The sequence below is a fragment of the Nylanderia fulva genome, unplaced genomic scaffold (assembly GCF_048542155.1).
Source record: "Nylanderia fulva isolate GAGA-0341 unplaced genomic scaffold, ASM4854215v1 Scaffold3, whole genome shotgun sequence".
NCBI classification, from domain to species: domain Eukaryota; kingdom Metazoa; phylum Arthropoda; class Insecta; order Hymenoptera; family Formicidae; genus Nylanderia; species Nylanderia fulva.
Window position 1 is genome coordinate 3013094 of NW_028190368.1, and position 18800 is coordinate 3031893.

The 18800-nt window shown below is 36.0% G+C and overlaps 5 protein-coding genes across 8 annotated transcripts in view; all 5 read right to left on the bottom strand.

The window, feature by feature from the left end:
- The window catches only part of Sdc (Syndecan), an 82489-nt gene extending 82024 nt beyond the window's left edge, over positions 1–465 (bottom strand). The window contains exon 1 of the mRNA XM_029299968.2: positions 174–465. Within this exon, the coding sequence (XP_029155801.1) occupies positions 174–248 (75 nt within the window). The 5' untranslated portion in view covers positions 249–465. The remainder of the gene's footprint in view (positions 1–173) is intronic.
- A 332-nt stretch (positions 466–797) lies between these two features.
- LOC146722562 (uncharacterized) lies at positions 798–1290 on the bottom strand. Its single transcript, XM_085484375.1, has 3 exons — positions 1247–1290; positions 1047–1149; positions 798–971 (listed from the first exon to the last, which is right to left on the bottom strand). The coding sequence occupies exons 1-3, from the start codon at positions 1288–1290 to the stop codon at positions 798–800; spliced, it is 321 nt and encodes a 106-aa protein (XP_085340501.1).
- Positions 1291–1454: 164 nt separating this feature from the next.
- Positions 1455–4780, bottom strand: LOC114928715 (ATPase inhibitor mai-2, mitochondrial). Of its 2 annotated transcripts, XM_085484584.1 has the most exons (6): positions 4148–4780; positions 3699–3906; positions 3415–3624; positions 3064–3325; positions 1975–2107; positions 1455–1897 (listed from the first exon to the last, which is right to left on the bottom strand). In XM_085484584.1, the coding sequence occupies exons 1-6, from the start codon at positions 4433–4435 to the stop codon at positions 1763–1765; spliced, it is 1236 nt and encodes a 411-aa protein (XP_085340710.1). In that variant the 5' UTR covers positions 4436–4780; the 3' UTR covers positions 1455–1762. The 2 variants fall into 2 exon arrangements, with proteins under 2 accessions (XP_085340710.1, XP_029155836.1); XM_029300003.2 differs by lacking the exons at positions 3064–3325; positions 3415–3624; positions 3699–3906; positions 4148–4780 and adding an exon at positions 2476–2629.
- Positions 4781–5454: 674 nt separating this feature from the next.
- Positions 5455–9448, bottom strand: LOC114928706 (protein brown). 2 transcript variants are annotated; one of them, XM_085484582.1, is made up of 11 exons: positions 9225–9448; positions 9047–9095; positions 8788–8968; positions 8445–8643; positions 8171–8363; positions 7918–8097; positions 7692–7794; positions 7383–7604; positions 7041–7282; positions 6848–6948; positions 5455–6213 (listed from the first exon to the last, which is right to left on the bottom strand). In XM_085484582.1, exons 1-11 carry the CDS (start codon positions 9388–9390, stop codon positions 6032–6034), a joined length of 1818 nt encoding a protein of 605 aa, XP_085340708.1. In that variant the 5' UTR covers positions 9391–9448; the 3' UTR covers positions 5455–6031. The 2 variants fall into 2 exon arrangements, with proteins under 2 accessions (XP_085340708.1, XP_085340709.1); XM_085484583.1 differs by having other exon boundaries at positions 8788–8982; positions 9225–9242.
- A 2096-nt stretch (positions 9449–11544) lies between these two features.
- Positions 11545–17144, bottom strand: Rab32 (RAS oncogene family member Rab32). 2 transcript variants are annotated; one of them, XM_029300031.2, is made up of 6 exons: positions 15999–17144; positions 15457–15834; positions 14530–15104; positions 12714–12945; positions 12065–12390; positions 11545–11670 (listed from the first exon to the last, which is right to left on the bottom strand). In XM_029300031.2, the coding sequence occupies exons 1-6, from the start codon at positions 16357–16359 to the stop codon at positions 11557–11559; spliced, it is 1986 nt and encodes a 661-aa protein (XP_029155864.1). In that variant the 5' UTR covers positions 16360–17144; the 3' UTR covers positions 11545–11556. The 2 variants fall into 2 exon arrangements, with proteins under 2 accessions (XP_029155864.1, XP_085340707.1); XM_085484581.1 differs by having other exon boundaries at positions 14530–15170.
- Positions 17145–18800: the final 1656 nt, after the last annotated feature.

Below are 18800 nucleotides of genomic sequence, written 5' to 3' on the forward strand. Positions count from 1 at the left end.
AAGGTAGCACGGATTTGTTTCGCATAAATGTTCGCGCTTCCTGCCGTATATCGACGACGACTTCCGGTCTACGGCCGCACGATCTTTCGAGGATCTCTCTCTCTCTCTCTCTCTCTCTCTCTTATTGCTGATATCGCGTATATAGCTGTATGTACATGTATAGCCTTACTCACCTCGGTAGCGGCGTTGCATCCCGCGAGGATTACCACGGCCGTGCTAACCAGAATCCAGTGTATCCTTAGTCGCATTTTTATCCCGTTGAATCTCGATGGGCTCCGCTCGCGGTGCCCGCTTTATGCACGCGCACGAATTTCCGGGGACGAGCGGCCGCGAAGAATCCGCGTAATGTAGCGCGCAGCGAACGTAGGAACAAATCACTAAAAAAAATCCCCCGGAACAACAACGCGACACACACCACACTGATCGATGAACCGCGAGACACTGGCGGCGCGACGATCGCCCGCTATCGTCGACTAGACGGCCGCGACGCGACTGGCCGCCATCTTACCGCGCCGCCCCCGCGGTCAGCGCCATCTAGCGGGGTCGAGAGGAATCACATCGAGATCTCGCCGGCGTCGATCAATTCGAGCTCTTGGCGCCAATTTCAATTTTCGCGGATCGCAATTTTCGACATTTGGGAAATAATTTAAATAATTTCATCAATTCAATCACTCTGTCGGAGTAACTGATTCATTTCATTATTAATTAACTTATTTAGAGTAATTAATAAGAAAATTTGTAATACGATATATAATTATATAATAGAAGCAATTTTAAAATGACACGATATGGAAACGTTAATTCTTCTTGTCGCCGGATAAATCTTTCTCTAGGTCCTTTAAAAATCTTAGATTCTCGTTTATGCCGCGATTATATTCTTCGATTTTATTCCGCATAACTTGCACCTCTCTCTGCATATGTTTTACTTCGTCCTGAGTCTTTTCCTTGACGACTTTTAATAATTGTTTATTCTAAATATTTGTAACGCGTTGCGTGTATTATTGCTGTAATGTTTGAAGTCGTGAAGTAACGTTTTGCAATGATACCTGTTTATAATAATATTCCGTCTCATATGCAACATCGCCGAATGATGTTTGATCATTTTTTGTGTGCGAATCATGCTTCTTTCTTCTATTAATATATCTAAAACTGAAAGAGCTTGCACATTTATACTGAAAGAAAAATAACATAACCAAAAGCGTTTAAGATATTATATCTCCACAATGTTTTAGAACTGTCTAAATACCTGAGTATATATTCATGCACGTCTCTGAAAACATGTCGAAACATTGTGCAATTACTAAATAAAAATTTATTATGCGATATAGATATTTAATTTTTTTGATTTACTATAATTAAATATAAAACATTATTTTTGAAAGATTATATAAGACTGTATATAAAACAAATTCGCATCCGAGATTTAAAATAATTTAATTTTGATTGAAACGAGGTTAAGCAACAATGAAAAACACGTTTTATTCTCAAGTATATAGCTGTCTTTTAGACATTTCAAATACAAAGGTCTCTTATATGAGATAGTTTTCCCCAAAAAGTAACCAATCTATATAATATTCAATATGAATCCATGCTTAAATAATATATGTTAAGTAACAGCATTGCATTTAATATCTATTTAACATTTTATACATAAAAAAAAAAAAATTGCTGCGATATTCTTATTATTTTCACCCTTTTTACATTGAAATTAATAGTATCGCCAAACTCAGAAATATCACACTAATAGAACTTCTTCACACATTCACTCTTTGGTTTCCATATCTGTAATTCGCTTTTTGTGACGATTTATAGCTTCCTGATGACGCTTAATCTGTTCCTCGTGGAAAGAGATTTCATCGTGCAGGCTCTCTCTCATCTTTGCCAATTGCTCCTTTTGCTGAAATAAAATTGTTCCACTTATGTAATAAGCAAATCATATTGTTAATGCAAAGATTTGATAGAAGAGAATAATACCTGATTATAAAAGTATTGATCTTCATTGGCAGCTTCCATCTTTCCAAAAGAACCACCAGCTTCACGGATGGTGCCACCACCACCACCTCCTTTTCCAACACCGGAACCACGTTCTCCAGACATTCTTACCTGACTACAATACAATATACTTAAATTATAACGAGATACTTAAAAAATGCAAAAACTTAAAGATAAAATAGGATATTATTTCGAGAAGGTTATGTCCATTACTATCTACTAAAGCATTACATAATTTTGACATAGCATTCATTCGGGTCAAGTGTTATAAGTCTATAATACATTAAAAAGCTACAATTTGGCTATTTACATTTAGCCAAAAAAAAAGAGTATTTTCATATTCGTAAACAAAAGATTTATACAAGTGTGAATAAAAAACCGAGATTGACTACATATACAATGGGAAAACACCGGGTAAGAAGGTATGAATAAGAGGTGAATATTTGGAATAAATTCATGTGTTCCCGAAGCAGTGTCCGATACCTTAACGCAGAAATATTCCGCGAAAACGTCGTAATTGCTCGTTGCATTTTTTCACGAAATACTTGATATCAGCTAGACGTTAGTAAGAACTTGGCAGACCGACAAGGACTTGTAGCGGTCTCTCGTCATAAACGAAACGTTTATTCTTAGAACGTGAACCTCAGTCGCGCTTAGTGACGATGCTGGCGCCGCGAATATCGCGGACTACCGCAACTTCAAAACGCAGAGCCTTTCTTTTTGAATATATTAGGGCCGATTTTTCTTAATAAGTTTTACTCAACAGAGGTAGCATATCTTCGTCTCTTTCAGATAAATTATAAAAGAAGAGACGAAGAAATGCTACCTGTCAGGTAAAACTTACCAAGAAGTTGGAACAACCGGTCCTATAACTTGATTTTTTCAATTTCTTGCCAAGTTTTATCCGACAGGTAGCATATTTTCGTCTCTTTTCAGATAAGTTCTAAAAGAAGAGACGAAGATATACCTGAAGATAAAACTTACCAAGAAGTTGGAACAATCATTTAGTCATTATAATTTCAAATTACAATTAATACACTTATGAATGTAACCAAATGAGAATGACTCGACCTATAGTATTCGGCAGCCTGATCTTCCATCAATTGCTTCTTGATCTCCGAGGTTTTCAATTCGTTAATGGCCGTCTGTTTTTGCAACTCCGCGCGTTCCAGCTCGATGTGCAACATCCGCAATTTGATCTCGTGCTCGCGTTGCGTAGACTTGAAAATCCACATGGCTCGCTGCACCGATTTGTCCTTGTCGGACGAGATCGAGTCGTTCCAACCTAGGGAAGCGGAGGATAACTCGTTCCTCGCGTCGTTGCGTTCGGTCGCTTGAAAGAAAAATATATATACGTCTCTACTCGTTTGCTGCATTTTATTGCGCATAGAATTTCATGAAAAAAAAAGAAACACCGTGTACCATCGTCGATGATACGAGATGTCGATACGCTGTCGGGACAGGCGGTTTTTTGCTCGACGAGATCCACGGGCTCGTCCTCCGTCATCGCGATCCTGGAACGCTTCCGCGGCAGAAAGCTGTCATCCGATGACAGTTTTCGCGCGAGCTCGCCGCGACTGCTTTCGTCCTCCGTGTCGCTGTTGACCTCGATCTTAATCTCGTGTCCCGGTCCTAAATAATCGTCTGGATAATTTTGACAATTTCGAAAGTAGCGAAAACCGCGCGTCCGAATAATAAAGCCCAACCTGACGTTTCCGGAGCGGGTAACGTCAATTTATCCAGGATAGCATGTATCGCCGTTCGATTTGTCGAATTTTCATTGTCCTGACTACTATCGTCCGAACGATCGGCCTCGCAATCGTTCCTACGAACGCTCTCCATCAGTCGCCATACCTCGATCGATAGATTCGACGGATGGGACTTGGCGGCCGCTTCCGGTCCCAAAGTTCGCACCTGCGCGAACGACACATCGATAGATTATAAGAAAGTCCAGACGGCACCAGGTCCAAAATTGGCGCATAAGACATCTTTAAGAAATCTGTAAGACATATCCTGAAGAGCTCTTATATATGATGTGATATCCACAAAAGACATGTATATATATCTTAAAGATGTCTTATATGCGCCAATTTTGAACATGATGCCGTCTGGGAGGGAAACGAGGGAGAAAAGAAAAAAGATATAAACGCCGCACCTTTTCGGCGTACGTGTACATCTCCATTCTCGCTTGCGCCTTCATCCGTCGCCATTGCTCTCTGATCCTGGTGATGTCCCGGTCCGCCGAGAATCTGCCGCGGAATGCGCAATAGATCTGTTGCCAGGCGAGGGACTTCATCGCGGACGCGGCCGCGTCGATCTTCTTGTTCTCGATCGCGTTCACGTGGTGCTTGATCAGAGTAAACAGGGCGCTTTTCTCCTCCGGGATCCAGTTCTGCGTCCTCTCCCTCTTCTTCAGCAGCACCGTGGTCGCTTCCGCGGACATCCTCCTTTAACTTTCTAACGGAGCGCCGTCAGCGGCGGCTCTGCGCTCAAAGGAAGCACCGACTTTCGTCTAATTTGAAGTTAAGCCACGCCAATTATATTCACGTGTACAAACGACGTCTCCTACACGCGCATTGATCTGCCGCTGTTTCGCGGCCTCGTTTGCTTGTTTAAGCGCGGTTTTAGAACAGTCAGCTGTTTAGTTGCTACCGACGTCGTCTGATGTGTCTACCGAGTGTCTACCGCGAAAATCTACTTGGAATTATATATTTGTACATGATCTCTTTACACACTTCAATTTTACTTTTTATCGATACGTATACCGTATGCTTTTAACAAACAAATCAAAACAAATGCGAATTTTCATTTCAGATTAATATACGCGTCTGCAATTATAAAATTTTTCATTTACAACATGTTTATAAAACACTATTATACTTGAGCTTTTTATATAATATGTATTTCTTAAATAATATTAAATTAAATTTGTATCATGGATTGCGGAACGCAAAATGCGTAGGATGTGAAACACGAGGGTTCAAAGCCAAGTGAGAAGAGGAAAAGATAGCTCGATAGTGTAAACAACCGAGAGATAAGCAAGCGACTTAAATCCGAACTAAGGGACGACTAAACGTCGGCCATTTTGGCACAGTACTAGCTAGAACGCGCTCGATATTAACAAATCTCGGTTCGCGACGGGAGAAGAGAGGAGAGAGGACGAGAGATGAGGATGAGAGGAGAGTGGGATATCCGACGTTCCGCGCAACGCAAACATTGTTTCGTTTCATTTCGCGACCCGTCGCGGAATCATATTGCGCCGATTCCAATATTTCCATCGTTTTATTGCGATTCTGGCGGAATCTACCCTCTCTCCTCTCGTGGAATACTGTCGCATATCATCTTTTTCTCTTCGTTTCCTGCCCCTACGAATACTTGGACAATCAATCCTAATAGACTAATAGGTTGTCATCTTAGCGCTATTGTGATGAAAGAAGTTTTTGGGCAAACTTATACTATATATAAGCAAAAAATACTATATATATATATAAGCAAAAAATATACAAAGATACGTGGACAATCTTCGCGTACACATACACACATTAAATTTTTCTGTAACTCCTCTCTTTTCTTCTCGTTCACTACTTTCTACTATCAATCAAGTTCGGGAAATTCACAAATCACATTTGAAGATCAATAGCATTATTTTCCTTTCCATAAATCTGTCGCGAAAACTAACAGAAACGCACCACTTTGCTCCGAGCAAACGTAATCACACTGTTTACAATCTCTCTCATTCTTGTTCTTTATACGTTCTTGAGTTTTATGATCGGTTTACGTAACGCATCGGATAAGTTAGTTGCATGCGCGAAAATTAAACGTCCGCGAAAAGGGAAGTTTCCAACTCCTCGAGTAAAACAAGAAATGCTGACAGCGTAAATTATGGATACAAGACTACAAGGTGACAGCAAACGGCAAAATGCTTGTCGTAATTTTAAGTTTATCGCAAAAGATTATTAAATAATCGGTTTGTTTCGAAAAATTTTCAAGGCTTATTCATACTTTTGTGAAGAGTCGTTTCGCGATTGCCTATTGCCGACTAAATAATCGATCTCGACGCTCTTCTTCTTTTGGTGCCAAAATATCCAGCAACATTCATCAAAAGTGTCAGAAGCAGCAATCCAGTCATATCCCACCAAAAGTTTCCTTCCTTGTAGCCGTACTCTGATAAAACTTCCGTTCCATTCGCTAAACAAGGCAGATCGCGATTGACTGGACAGTCTAAAAAAATCAAAATGTTAATAAATTATTTTTTATCAATATAATCAACTATAATCTAATAATCAATATAAGTTATAAGTTAAAAGGCCAACTTAACGAGCTGATTAATTAGGTGTTAACAATTTATTCTAAGTCATGAAAATAATACAAATGATAATTAGTAAACGTTTCGACTGTACGACAGTCTTTATCAATACAAATCTCGCTTTGCTAACATATTCATAAATCAAATAATTTAGAAAGAACTTATATCATACATGTAAAATATATGTAGACTTATAATATGAAAAACGCAGTATAACACATTATAATTGTTGGCTTGAATTACGACCGAATATCAGATTTCTGTAGTTCTTTTTAAATAAACGTCTAATTTTGTAATCCATAATGTAATAATGATATGTAATGAGATCTATGTTGAGACGATAAAAATTCTTTAAAATATTTCTTGTTGAAAAACATTATAAACAATGTATATTTTGTAAGAAGCAAACTCAATATATTAAATTGTTAACACCTAATTAATCAGCTCGTTAAGTTGGCCTTTTAATTTATAACTTATTTTAATTTTACACGAGCCGAATTTTATTTCTCATTATATATATCTAATAATCAATAATTGAATGATATTAACCGATGTCCTTTATTTCCGACCAGTGTATAATCGATATAGCTTCGGTAGCGTAATAAAATATCGACGTATATTTAAAGTACGCTAGATAGCTCGGCAGAGTTCTATGACAGTAAAAAAACATTTGACGTATATTCATCAAATTCATTATATAATATGTAAACAATAATAGGTATAGATGTAACATGTAACTTACCGAAGATTGTAAAACATACCCGCCGTCAAAAGGAGCAGCAAATCGAACGGTACCATTATCGCGGTAACAATATCGATGTTGGCGATCCAACTGGAAGTCATTATACCATATGCAGTACCGCAAATTGCTGTCACTGCCGTACAAAGACAATATAAGCACAAGTCAAGTAGCCGAAATTCGGAATTCAGCAGGAAATATATCACGACCGTGAACAAAAGTGCTTTGAATACTGCCTTGAGTATCTGAGGAATTTTATATCATCATTATATCATAAATAAATGAAGAAATAAAAATATAATTATATTAAACATGTCGTTTTTTTACGGTGTATTAAATAATTACTGAGCCGAGAATAATGGCAATGTAATAAGGTCCTGGTGCATATACGGTACTTTCGCGAAGATAAATAACAAGTTCGCCGGGTAATTCGTAAATGACGGAATAGGCGACCGTGAATATAATTTCGGATATCATCAAATATAATACACCTCGAACACTCTGTATTCCCTCTTGCGTCAATGAATTAGCATCAATGTAAAAAATACTGACAAACAAAACGGATAGCTGTAAGATAATTTATAATTTTATTTGACACTAAAATTTATGTCTCTGAAAATATCAAGATTTTCTTATTTTTATTCATTTTATTACCGAGAAAGAAAACCACGCGATCCAATTGTCGAAAAATGTCCTTTTATCTTGCAAAAGTTTTCTCCAGAGCAACCAATAAAATTGTACAAACCATCCTGATTTTCTATAATAAAGATATATATAATCAATTAAATATTAAAGATTTATATTAAAAATTTTTTTTCTTCAAAAAGAAATTCTATCATTATTTCTTTGTAAATTCTTAACATTATTTGTTTCATTTTACTTTTGTGGAACGACGCGAAAAATTGCTCTCCCATTCTCGATCGCAGGAATTTTTGACAGCGGCGATTGCGAGAATGCTTGGCATAGTTCAATACTGCGATCAGTTGTCCAGTTTCGGCGTGATAGAATGTTTACGTAATATTCGGACTCGTCGTAATTTACAGGACAGTGATAATTCTGGCTATACAAACACATCGGTTGTTTCGTCATTATTTACTCGCTGCGATTTAATAATCGAAATATCAGAGATTTACCTTTTGAAAAAAACTGTAGCATTTTCCAAAGTCCCGAAGTATATCGATCTTCCATCAGCCATTAATAACACGTGACTGAACATGTTGTATATCATCATACCCGGTTGATGAATCGTACAGAAAATCATTGTACCTCTCGAAGCAATCAGCTTCAACGATTGCATGACACAAGTCGCGGCAAATGTATCCAGACCTACATCCGGACATTTAATTACACGATGTAATCAGATTTATTTCCCATATAAAGTGGGATAATGACTTTCAACACTCTCACCTGTGGTTGGCTCGTCTAGGAAAAATATTTTAGGCTTTGTCACTAATTCCGTGGCTAACGATAAACGCTTCTTCTCACCGCCCGATAGCTCCGATATAAGAGTATCGATACACTCGCATAATCCAATATCTCGCAACAGTTCTTCGGCCAAGGATTTCCTTTGCAACGTGCTACAACTATTTCCTATTTTCAAAACACACTAAAGAAAAATAATTTCAACATCAACATTACAATCTTTCTCTCTCTGAAAAAAATTCGTATTTAAAAATTTAAGTTTGCTCCAAAACTCAAGGCAAGAGAAATAAAAATAAAATCGTTTATTAAAAATATATCTTTTCAATACCACGAACGACATATACTCTCTAGGTGTAAGTGCAGACGGCAGAGCTTCAAACTGCGGCATATAACTCGATATTTCTGCCATAGTTTCTTTGGAAACGTCGTGTCCATTGATCTTCACTGTGCCCGAAGTTAATTTAAGCCTTCTCGCCAGAGCAGCAAGAAAAGTCGTTTTGCCGGCGCCGCTAAAGAAATAAGTCTGCCCTTGACGTGAATTTATCGTAAAATTATCACAACTAGATATATGCTAGTATTTTGCGTACCTCGGTCCTAATATAGCAAACATGTTACCGGTTTCTGCGTATCCGGATACTAAAAGGAATATATATATATTCAAATAAATATTAGTTTTCGATCAATAATTGAAAGATACGATATTTTACATTAAAATCTAGATACGAAGTTTCTTGCTGCATTTTAATATTAATAAAATAACTTTACCTCCTTTCAGTATAGTCAATATTTTCTTGTCTTTTTTACGCAAGAACTTGCACCACACTTTTCCCGAACATTCATCATCATCTTCAACAGGCACAGTAACGGTTAAATTTTCCCAGAACAGTTGGGAAATCATCTCACTGTCAATTGAATCTACTAATTGTATCATTATAACTATTCACCTCACGTCCTCTAGAAAGCTTCTCTGATTAATATTGCCGGAGCGTCTTGAAATTGAAAGAAAAATTCTGTTATCTCCATCTCCCTTCTGAATGTTTCTTATCATCGTTATCTAAAGTCATACAGACATTTATGAGAGAAAAGATCAATATAACTTACTAGAGGTTATTAATTTTGAGGCGTATAGATATTTATCTTCGTCATACGACTTTAAATAAATATTGTGGAAGAAGGGAAGTTAGATGATAAGAAAAGATAGGATGTTGTAATAGAGAGAATAAAGAGAAAAAGAGAACCAACTACATTACGCGCATTTTTTAGTATAAACAAATTTAATACAGTTAAATATTATGTTTTACCTATATTGCGTATCTATATAAAAAGAGCTTAAAGTAGGCAAAAATAGTAATATTACAATATTAATAGCGAGTTATATTATACGTATATAATTTTTTCGCAAATATAACGTATAATATAAGTATAATATAATATCTACAATTTTCTCTGCAATAACATATACGATACGCGCCGATATAAATCGTGCTATATAAAAGTGCAAATATGCAAACATTGTTCGAAAGGTGAAAAAGATCATTAATGTAAAATCTGAATTATTTACAATAATATTGTATATACGTACATAGGCAGCTCTCGACTCACGTCGATTATTCGTTAATTATACTTATCACTTTCGTACGTAAATCTCTATCAAGAATATTACACATATCTGCATTTCCTCTCGTGTCTTGAAATTGAGAAATGAGATATCGATCATTAAAGATTCTCATGCAAGTTTTATTTGCCGCAGTTTTCTTTTCACCTTGAATTTCAATACAGATAATTGCGACGCTATTCGGCAAATTTGCTTAAACGCATTGTGTATTGTGTAAAATGGTCAGTGAACGCGACATAACGGCACTAATTGCAATCAGCTATCTCGAGCAATTAGCTATAACTGTGCGAGAATGAAGGCACAACATTGTCGACAAATCAATTTAAACTCAATGAGATAAACAACGAAATGTATGATCGATGGAAGTATACAAATAAGAAGCGTATTATTACCAAAATCTAAACGAGAAAATAGTAAAAAATACGTATATCATATATTATTTTAACAAATTCACGTAATGATCGTATCGATTGTATTAACTGAAGTAACAGTATACTATGCTTTTCATTACAATACGGAAAATTTTTTAAATTCTTGCTACTAATGATGCTAATGAAAGCGATCCTATAAATAGTAGTCATTGGTTTGATTTTGGGCGGAATGTAAGCATTGTTATATATAAATCTACTCATAAATATAGGTCAATTCTTGAATGTGCATATGTATGTATACGTAAATTGCAATTAAATTAAATATCGCATAAGAAAGTTTAAATGCCTTAAAAAAGTGAAACCTTGTCTCATTTGTACGACAAATGTTTCGAGACTTTAATTGGAAATATGATGCTATATATTATTCAAAATGGAAAATGTATAAACATGCGTGTATATATAAGGTATATCGCGATAATTGCAGGCTGAATCGATAAAACACAATTTCACGATTGTCATTGATCTATAATTCCGATAGCATGTCAATTTATTAAAGAAGAATATATTCGAATAATAGCTACCAAAGTCATTATGTCATCATTACGAAGTTCAAGTATTGCTTATGTGTATATATGGTATATATGGAAAATTAAAAACTTTATTTATATATAATTATTGACTTTCTTATATATATTATACGTATATATATAATTATATATATATATATATATAAGTATGTATATATATGTTTATATTAATTATATATATTAATATAGTATTATATATATTAATATAGTAATTATATATATAATTATATATTTATTAAATTATCGCTTCCTTTATTATGTGCTCTGTACATCTATAAAGCTACTTAAAATATCGCTCGCACAAAAATATTAAACGAGTCAAATTAGCAAGTTCAAATAATTTTCGAGAGCGACATTATCGGACAATTTCTCGCTCGTGAGCGAGAATCCGACAAGCAGATACTTATGAAGAATGGCAATGCGTAAAACGTTACGATAGTCACGGCATTTATAAAGACACGTTGAGGTTGACGAGTGGAAGAATCGCGAGATTTCGAATTTGAACTCGACAATTTACCTATTTGTCAGCAGCCGCAGGATTTTTTGGAGCTTGTCGGCGATTGGCTCAACGCGAATCGTTCGCCATCCGGTGGGCCTTGAGAGCCATTGCCTCTCATAACTTGATCGTTCTGAAGTATCTAAAGTAAACAAATTTTACAATCACACCTTTTTATAAGATAGATATAATGAAACGATAGGGAGCAAGATATCTCAAGTGACAACAGCATTTGATCGCGAATGAAATATACAAATGTACAGAGAGATGCTAATTGGTCTCACGTTGATTAATTAAATATACATCATAAGTCGATCGTCTTTAATGCGAAAGACGTCAATGATTAATCCGTCGTGCGTCACATAGGGCAAAAACGTAAGCAATGTTACATACAAATATATACTTTTACTATTATATCAACTTGATTTTCGACTTTGAAACGATTTATTAAATAATAAATGATATTCATAATCGCATATTTACTTTTAATAGATCTTTTTCTAGATTTCTTGCGCGTTTTAAGATACGCTACTTACTTTGTTGACGAGAAATCTGGCTGCTTCCTCGATGTTGACGTTCTCTTTCGCGGAGGTTTCAAACCAACCGGAAAAGTTCTTCTCTTTACAGTATTCGTCCATTTTAGCGGGCGAGTTAACCAGACCTTCCTTCTGCTGGTCGCATTTATTTGCCAGCAAAACACACGGAATCGACGATCCGTCAGGAAGTTGCACCTTTGAATCCAGGTCCTGTTTCCATTTCACCACCGCGTCCAACGTCGCGCTTCTCGTCACGTCGAACACTATGAAAGCACCTACGGCTTCCTTGTAGTAAACTCTGGTCATATTTCCGAATCTTTCTTGACCTGGCGTGACAAACAAAGTAATTGCACACGTTACAAATTAGTTCAAATATACAAATTATATCAAATAATAATAATTGACGTTATGCGTATGTTAGATGCGATAATAATTTAAGTGAGTATGATTGAAGTTATCAATTATACAAGCTCAAAGAAAAGTGTCCAAGATATCTAAAGCATTGAATGAATATCAGAAAACAAGAAATATTGAAAGCATATGACGCACATAGAATATTAAAATGTTAATTTATCTGTTAGACACGAGTGTATTATGTTTCATTATATTGTTTCCGCTATAAAAAGAAGCGTTGTAAGTTATTACTGACCTGCGATATCCCATAATTGCAGTCTAATGATGGTGTGTGGATCCCAATTTAGCACTTTGAGTGCAAAGTCGACGCCAATCGTTGCGCGATAATGTTGAGAAAAGAATTGGTGGACGTATCTCTTGATGATGGATGTTTTTCCCGCTCCGAGCTCGCCGATTACTAGTATTTTGTACAAGTGCTCCCGTTTCTCGTCTACTCCCAGATTCGATGTATTATTATTCGCCGACGACTGAAACAAAACAAAATAAAATAAATATAAGCTCGCGCAACAATTACAAAAATATTTCTTTCTAAAAATCTCGAGATACACATCGCTTTCGATTTCCCCATTTTTGCTCCATTTATTTGACGGATAGCAGTAGATTTTAAATGTAAAAGCTGCTGTTATCTAAGTTTTAAATTTTATTAAAACGATATTATAAAAACGATAATTTTATAAGCGCAAATACTTGAGATTCACGAGTTTTCAGCCACTTCCATTCTTTCGGTTGTACTTTCCACTTGCCAAGATCGAACGTCTCTAAATTTCGCCAAATTTTTAATTCCACGTCCATATTTACGCGCGACTTTCTGACGCCAGAAATTGTGACGCTGAGAGAGATGAAAATAATTAAACGCTCTTACGCTCTTCGTGAATCTTACTGATATAACTCATACGAGCAAAATGGACTGAATCATTCACGTATAGAAAGATAATCTCCAAGTGCGGACCACATATGGAGGGGACGCAAGAGAACTATAAATACAACAATAAGTATTCTGCATCTAATAATTGCATCTGCATAATCAATCGAAAAGTTGCTCTGTTGCAATTTTTATTTTGCTAATGATGACAATTTTTCGAAAAATAAATTTGATCATTTTTATATTTGTACACTAAAAAAAAATTTATTGAATTCAAATAAGTATATTTATTTTTATACTGCCCAATGAATTATTTATTTGAAGCTAATAATATTAATTTCATATGAAAAATATTTATTTGATATAAGGAAATCTTTTTCAAATAAAATATTTATTTATTTCAAATAAATGATTCATTTGGGAGTATTCAAATAAATATTTATTAATTTAGTAATTTTTTTCAGTGTAATAATTTTCCTTGATTTATGCGTCAATATACAATTTTTTCTATTATTCATATTTTTAAATTTAAGCGCAGTTTGTTTTTAATTTAATTACAATTTAAGCATACAAATGTAGTTATATTTTATTATGCATATAGACAGTGCAAAGTCATGTAATTTGAAACTAACCGTAACATATATGAGATTCAAAGAGATAGAAACGAAAGCGGATCAGTATCAAGAAGCTATTGCAGACACGCAATATAAACCTATTATAAACAACCGTCTAAGTTGTAGAGTTAGTTAAAGTATCTAATCTAATGTATCTAATCTAACACATTCAACTTAATAAGATTATTCAGACGACTCAAATATTCTTCAATGATAATAGTATAAAGCATTTCGATGAATGAATATATACATACAAACTGTATATAGATACACAGACATGTTAAAAATGTCACATTTTTGCTAGTTTCAGAATTTTTTGAACAAAAAAATTAAGGAATTTCAAAACTCTTTTTTATCAATATCAATTAAATCAGAATGCAAATGTGGCATGATACGCTATCATATTTCCAATCCAACAAAGCTGTATCATATACACTGGTATAAAACTCCTTTCATTACTCTTTCCTCTCGAACTCCTTTCGTAATTCGATATTTCACTTATAATGCGTCGCATAAATCGGGATATAAAGAAAGATATCTCTACGGCGACGTCGTTCACGTTTTATGAACCTCACCTGACCAGCAACGGCTTCCACCGTAGCAGAATGAGGTTTGCTGAGATCATCCATATTTTCGTAGCTATCCTTATAATCTTCTTCGATGTTACCCTGGTACCCCAGTCCCACGTCCTCGTCGAGGGCGCTTTCGAAAGTGGAGAACACGTCAAAAGTTTTCACGCTGATCTGCCGGGCCCTCTTCTTCCTTCTTTCCTCTTCGCGCTGCTCCAGAAGCTCGTTGTCAATGGTGCTCGGTGACTCATCTATCGTCAAACTGCTAACCGAGACCTTCGAACGAGTATCCTCGTACGAAGAATCGAAGAAGCGTCGCTGAAAGATCGCGCGTTTCTCTTCTAACAAGGACAGCTTGCGGCGCACCTCGACGGGCGACGATTCCGACGTTCTACGCAGATACGAGGAATCCGGATCGGATCGCGCTCTCGTTTTGCTTGGCTTGTTCGCAGCATCCTCCACGAGTTTTGTCTCGCTACGTTCCGGCCAGCTCGACAACGCGTAAGGAAGAGTCGAACAGCATTGCACGTCGGGACGCGAGACTTTGTCTTGCCTCTCTTGATGCGGATGCTGCGCAGTGTCTGTGCAAGCGAGGAATTTCAGAGGAAATTTGCGATTGTTGTTGAGAAGATGATTACCGATTTTTCCTGCGATTTTAAATCAATTTCCAACCTGCTTTACTACTGTTGCAAATAATTGCAATATGCGTTCCAAATGATATAAAACGGGATCAAAGATAAAAGATAAGAGAACGACGCTCAAAGTATACAAAAAAATCTAGAGAAATATATCAGATATATATATATTTGATAAAAGCACAATGTTTTAAAGTAACAGAATAAAGAAGTTGATCATTAAATATTGCGGAATTTAACTTAAGTTTCAATTTGCAGATTTTATTCGTAATCACCGCGATATCCGTACAAGGCTCACCCTGTTGAACGAAGCTCTTGATGGTTACTGATGGCGGTGCATGTTGTACTATAGTGACAGTCTTCGACGGTTTCTCGAGCAATTTTTCTGGTTTCTTAAGCTCCCCCTTCGCTTTCTTTTCCTTCTCCGGGACGTTGTCGTCCCCCTGTCCCTGCTTCTTGATCGACTCGTTCGGGTGAACGGGCGATTCTTGCGGTGACTGACTCTGCGATCTACTACTGTCGCCACCCTCCGGGGTATGTCGCGTCTCTTGCTGTTCCGAAGACAAGCGAAATTTGTTCAGGCTCAATTTGCGCACCAGCGAGTGCGACTTCTTCTTTTTCTTCTTCTTCAAGATCGCGGATGCCGTCTTCGGTTCCTCGAGCTGCTGCGATATCTCTGAAGCGAAAGAGGATCGCGAATGAAGAAAAAAATAGTCCACCTTCTCGAAAATTATTATTTTCAGATATAAATCAAGAAAATCTGTGGAAACAATTTTTTTTAGATATCAAGGGAGAGATAAAAAAATTTTAAAAAAAGTTTAAAAAATAATTTCGATTAACCTTTGGGTTCATTCCCTATTTCGAGCTTCCTGAAGGAAGCTTTCTCATCTTGCTCCGTGTCCGCCTCGCAAGATACGTCGGTCTCGCGTGATTTCTTCTTGATCTTGAATATACCACCCTCGCGGAAGCTGTTTCTCAACACCTCAAATTTGCCTTTCTTTCGGTCTTCCGCGTTAACATTGAAGAAGGAGCCGCCGCTGGCGCTGGTCAGGGTGTCAAGACTGGAGTTACTATCACGCGCGGTGACATATTCACCGGAAGTGCTACCGATAGGTTTGTGCTTCTCTTCGTCCGATGAGAAACGCGCGATTATTGTGTCGGGTGAACTGCCACCTTCGTTCGCACTCTCGTTGTGAGCCATAATCTGAGCGTCACCAGAGGGAAGAAAAGGAAAGGAGAGGGTGAAAGAAGATGATGAAAGAAAGGGACGACGACAGGTCAAAGGGCTGGCTCTTCGCTTCACTGCTTTCGTCTTTTTCCTTCTGTCTCACTTCACTTTGGCGACCACTGCTTGGCTTCCTTAGCGACTCGCGGAAACCTTAGAACAGCACACCGGTTTCGATCAGTCGCGAACGAATAATCCGCCTTGTTTTCCCCTCTCTCTGCGTAGAGATTCTTTCGTCTCGAACGAAACGAGGAGAAACGAAGAAGTCTGAGAGCCGATGGATAACCTTCGGACGAAATTTTTGATCTCTCGTAATTATCAATTTATTCGGAATTAATTTATCGGAATGTCAGCAGACGAAATGTGATAGGTTTCATTCGTATATAGATATAAAAATATTGCAGGAAAACAAACGCCTTTCAATTAGCTTGCTCTCCTCGCATTTGCAAGATATTGAATAGGCATTTCGAATAATTTAAAATGAATAAAATTTACAAGGAAAATTAAAGGATTTTAAGTAATTTCTAGAAAACTTTTTCATAATATACTATATGATATTATTTTCCACCACCACTGAACAAATATTCGTTCTTTCTTGCACTTCTTTTTTTAGCACTACATTAACACATGTGTAACATAAATCACTCTACGAAAAATTAATTAAACTATACTGACTTTCAGAAAGCATACTGATTAGATAGTATGATTTCTATAGCATAATGAATAAACAAAGAGAAAAATTTTATAGTATTAATAGAAAGCTAGAATTATATAAGTTACAGAAGAAACTGTAAGCCCAACGGTGTCCTGAATCGCACTAAATGTTGATATAAAAATATGAAAGGCCGAAAGAGGTGGAGCATGCAAGTATCCCCCACCAGATGAGTAGTGTGCGTACGAATGCATACCCGTGTCTCGCCTTCTTTTCAGTGTATGAAAAAATATGCATGTATGCGTACATATATATGCATACATACGTAGACCACTAGGTATCTACACGTACTTTGCACATATGTAATTTGTCTTTGTGTACATGGATGTCTCATACGATATCCGTTTCGGATGAACTTCGCTGTATGAGTTCGCAGCTCGCCGCAAGTTCCCTTTTAGGACTATATTACTACACGCCTCTATTACATAAAATCTGTTATACGATAGTGCAATGATAAGCATAAATGGTGAAAGTATAAGAACATTAATTAATTAATTAATGGGAATATATACTTGTGCGACGAAATAAGACTCGCAAATTTCATCATCAAATTTATCCCCCGGAAATAATTTTGTACGCACTCATCAAAAATTTCATTCAAATCTTGTAAATCGCGCGAATAAAACCGAGCAGTTCGATGGAGAAATCACCTTTTTTAATTCTGATTTTAACGCGCATCGGATGATTAATTATAAATAAGCATTCGATAGAATTTACGCGTCTTTCATAAACGCACTTGTTTAATTAACCCGCATTTTCTTGTGTCGTTATTTTAACACTTAATTGGCTAAATGCATAGAACGGATTAAATCGCTGAAGAAATAATGCGGTAATATGTCGCTAATACGAAGATTAGAGCGAATTTTTTCAGCTCGTAATCTTAATTGGCGATTACGCGTGCATCGTTAGTATATTATTAGTTCTTTTGCGTCATACAAAATATATTTGCATATTTCTCCATATTGTCATATTAATTTTTAAACAAGATAACAATTTTAAACTTAATAACAAATTATAAATTAATAAAAGCATAATAAATTTCGGTTCGTTGTTATTCCTATAAATATCAGAATATAAATTATATTTTTAGATATATATTATACTTAAGTAATAATATAATTGATAATTATTTCCACAACAGGATTATAATAAGATTTTTATTCATATCTTTTTATCTGCAATTAAATAATAGGGATATCGTTCGCAGTTAATGTGCGTGAAATGAGTCATACGTGCCTTCGCAGCACAATGACTTCAAACAATCGTACAGTGAAAATCATCAAGCGTGATTCCTAAATCGATGATCATCATCGATTGTAATCATCTAACTAAGTCATCATTTTATTTATGTTATTGTATTATGCATACACATACACACAAAATTTTTTTCTATAGAAAATGTATATATATTCTATATTCTATAGAAAGAAACATGTGGTTAAAAGAACAACTCTTTCTTGTACAGCATAATATATGCATCATGATTTTTAGGTCACCAAGTCCGAAAATGAAGCAGACTTAAGTCAAGAATTGAAAAACATAAATAAATTTTCAATAAAATTGTTTAAAAAAAGTAAAATTTTTCTCATGACATACATAATGGGGATATTAGGAAGAGACTTTTCCCTATCATGCGCTTCCCATGTGACGTAAATATTTTACGTCACGGGTAAGATCAACGTTCCGGTAGTTAGAGTTACGAATT

What these genes read in the sequence shown, in the direction of transcription:
- LOC114928715 (XM_085484584.1), bottom strand. Translation starts at nt 4,435, where the DNA reads ATGTCCGCGGAAGCGACCACGGTGCTGCTGAAGAAGAGGGAGAGGACG. An exon ending in ATCTCGTATCATCGACGATG is followed by an intron (nt 3,326 to 3,414) that starts GTACACGGTGTT and finishes TTTTCTTTCAAG; the next exon opens with CGACCGAACGCAACGACGCG. An exon ending in CAGGCTGCCGAATACTATAG is followed by an intron (nt 2,108 to 3,063) that starts GTCGAGTCATTC and finishes ATTGTATTGTAG; the next exon opens with TCAGGTAAGAATGTCTGGAG.
- LOC114928706 (XM_085484582.1), bottom strand. Translation starts at nt 9,390, where the DNA reads ATGATACAATTAGTAGATTCAATTGACAGTGAGATGATTTCCCAACTG. An exon ending in ATTGACTATACTGAAAGGAG is followed by an intron (nt 9,096 to 9,224) that starts GTAAAGTTATTT and finishes TATTCCTTTTAG; the next exon opens with TATCCGGATACGCAGAAACC. An exon ending in GGTATGTTTTACAATCTTCG is followed by an intron (nt 6,949 to 7,040) that starts GTAAGTTACATG and finishes TTACTGTCATAG; the next exon opens with AACTCTGCCGAGCTATCTAG.
- Rab32 (XM_085484581.1), bottom strand. Translation starts at nt 16,359, where the DNA reads ATGGCTCACAACGAGAGTGCGAACGAAGGTGGCAGTTCACCCGACACA. An exon ending in TGGAAGCCGTTGCTGGTCAG is followed by an intron (nt 12,946 to 14,529) that starts GTGAGGTTCATA and finishes GTTTTGTTTCAG; the next exon opens with TCGTCGGCGAATAATAATAC. An exon ending in GCAATTATGGGATATCGCAG is followed by an intron (nt 12,391 to 12,713) that starts GTCAGTAATAAC and finishes TTGTCACGCCAG; the next exon opens with GTCAAGAAAGATTCGGAAAT.
- LOC146722562 (XM_085484375.1), bottom strand. Translation starts at nt 1,290, where the DNA reads ATGTTTCGACATGTTTTCAGAGACGTGCATGAATATATACTCAG. An exon ending in GTGCATGAATATATACTCAG is followed by an intron (nt 1,150 to 1,246) that starts GTATTTAGACAG and finishes AAGCTCTTTCAG; the next exon opens with TTTTAGATATATTAATAGAA. An exon ending in CGGAATATTATTATAAACAG is followed by an intron (nt 972 to 1,046) that starts GTATCATTGCAA and finishes ACAAATATTTAG; the next exon opens with AATAAACAATTATTAAAAGT.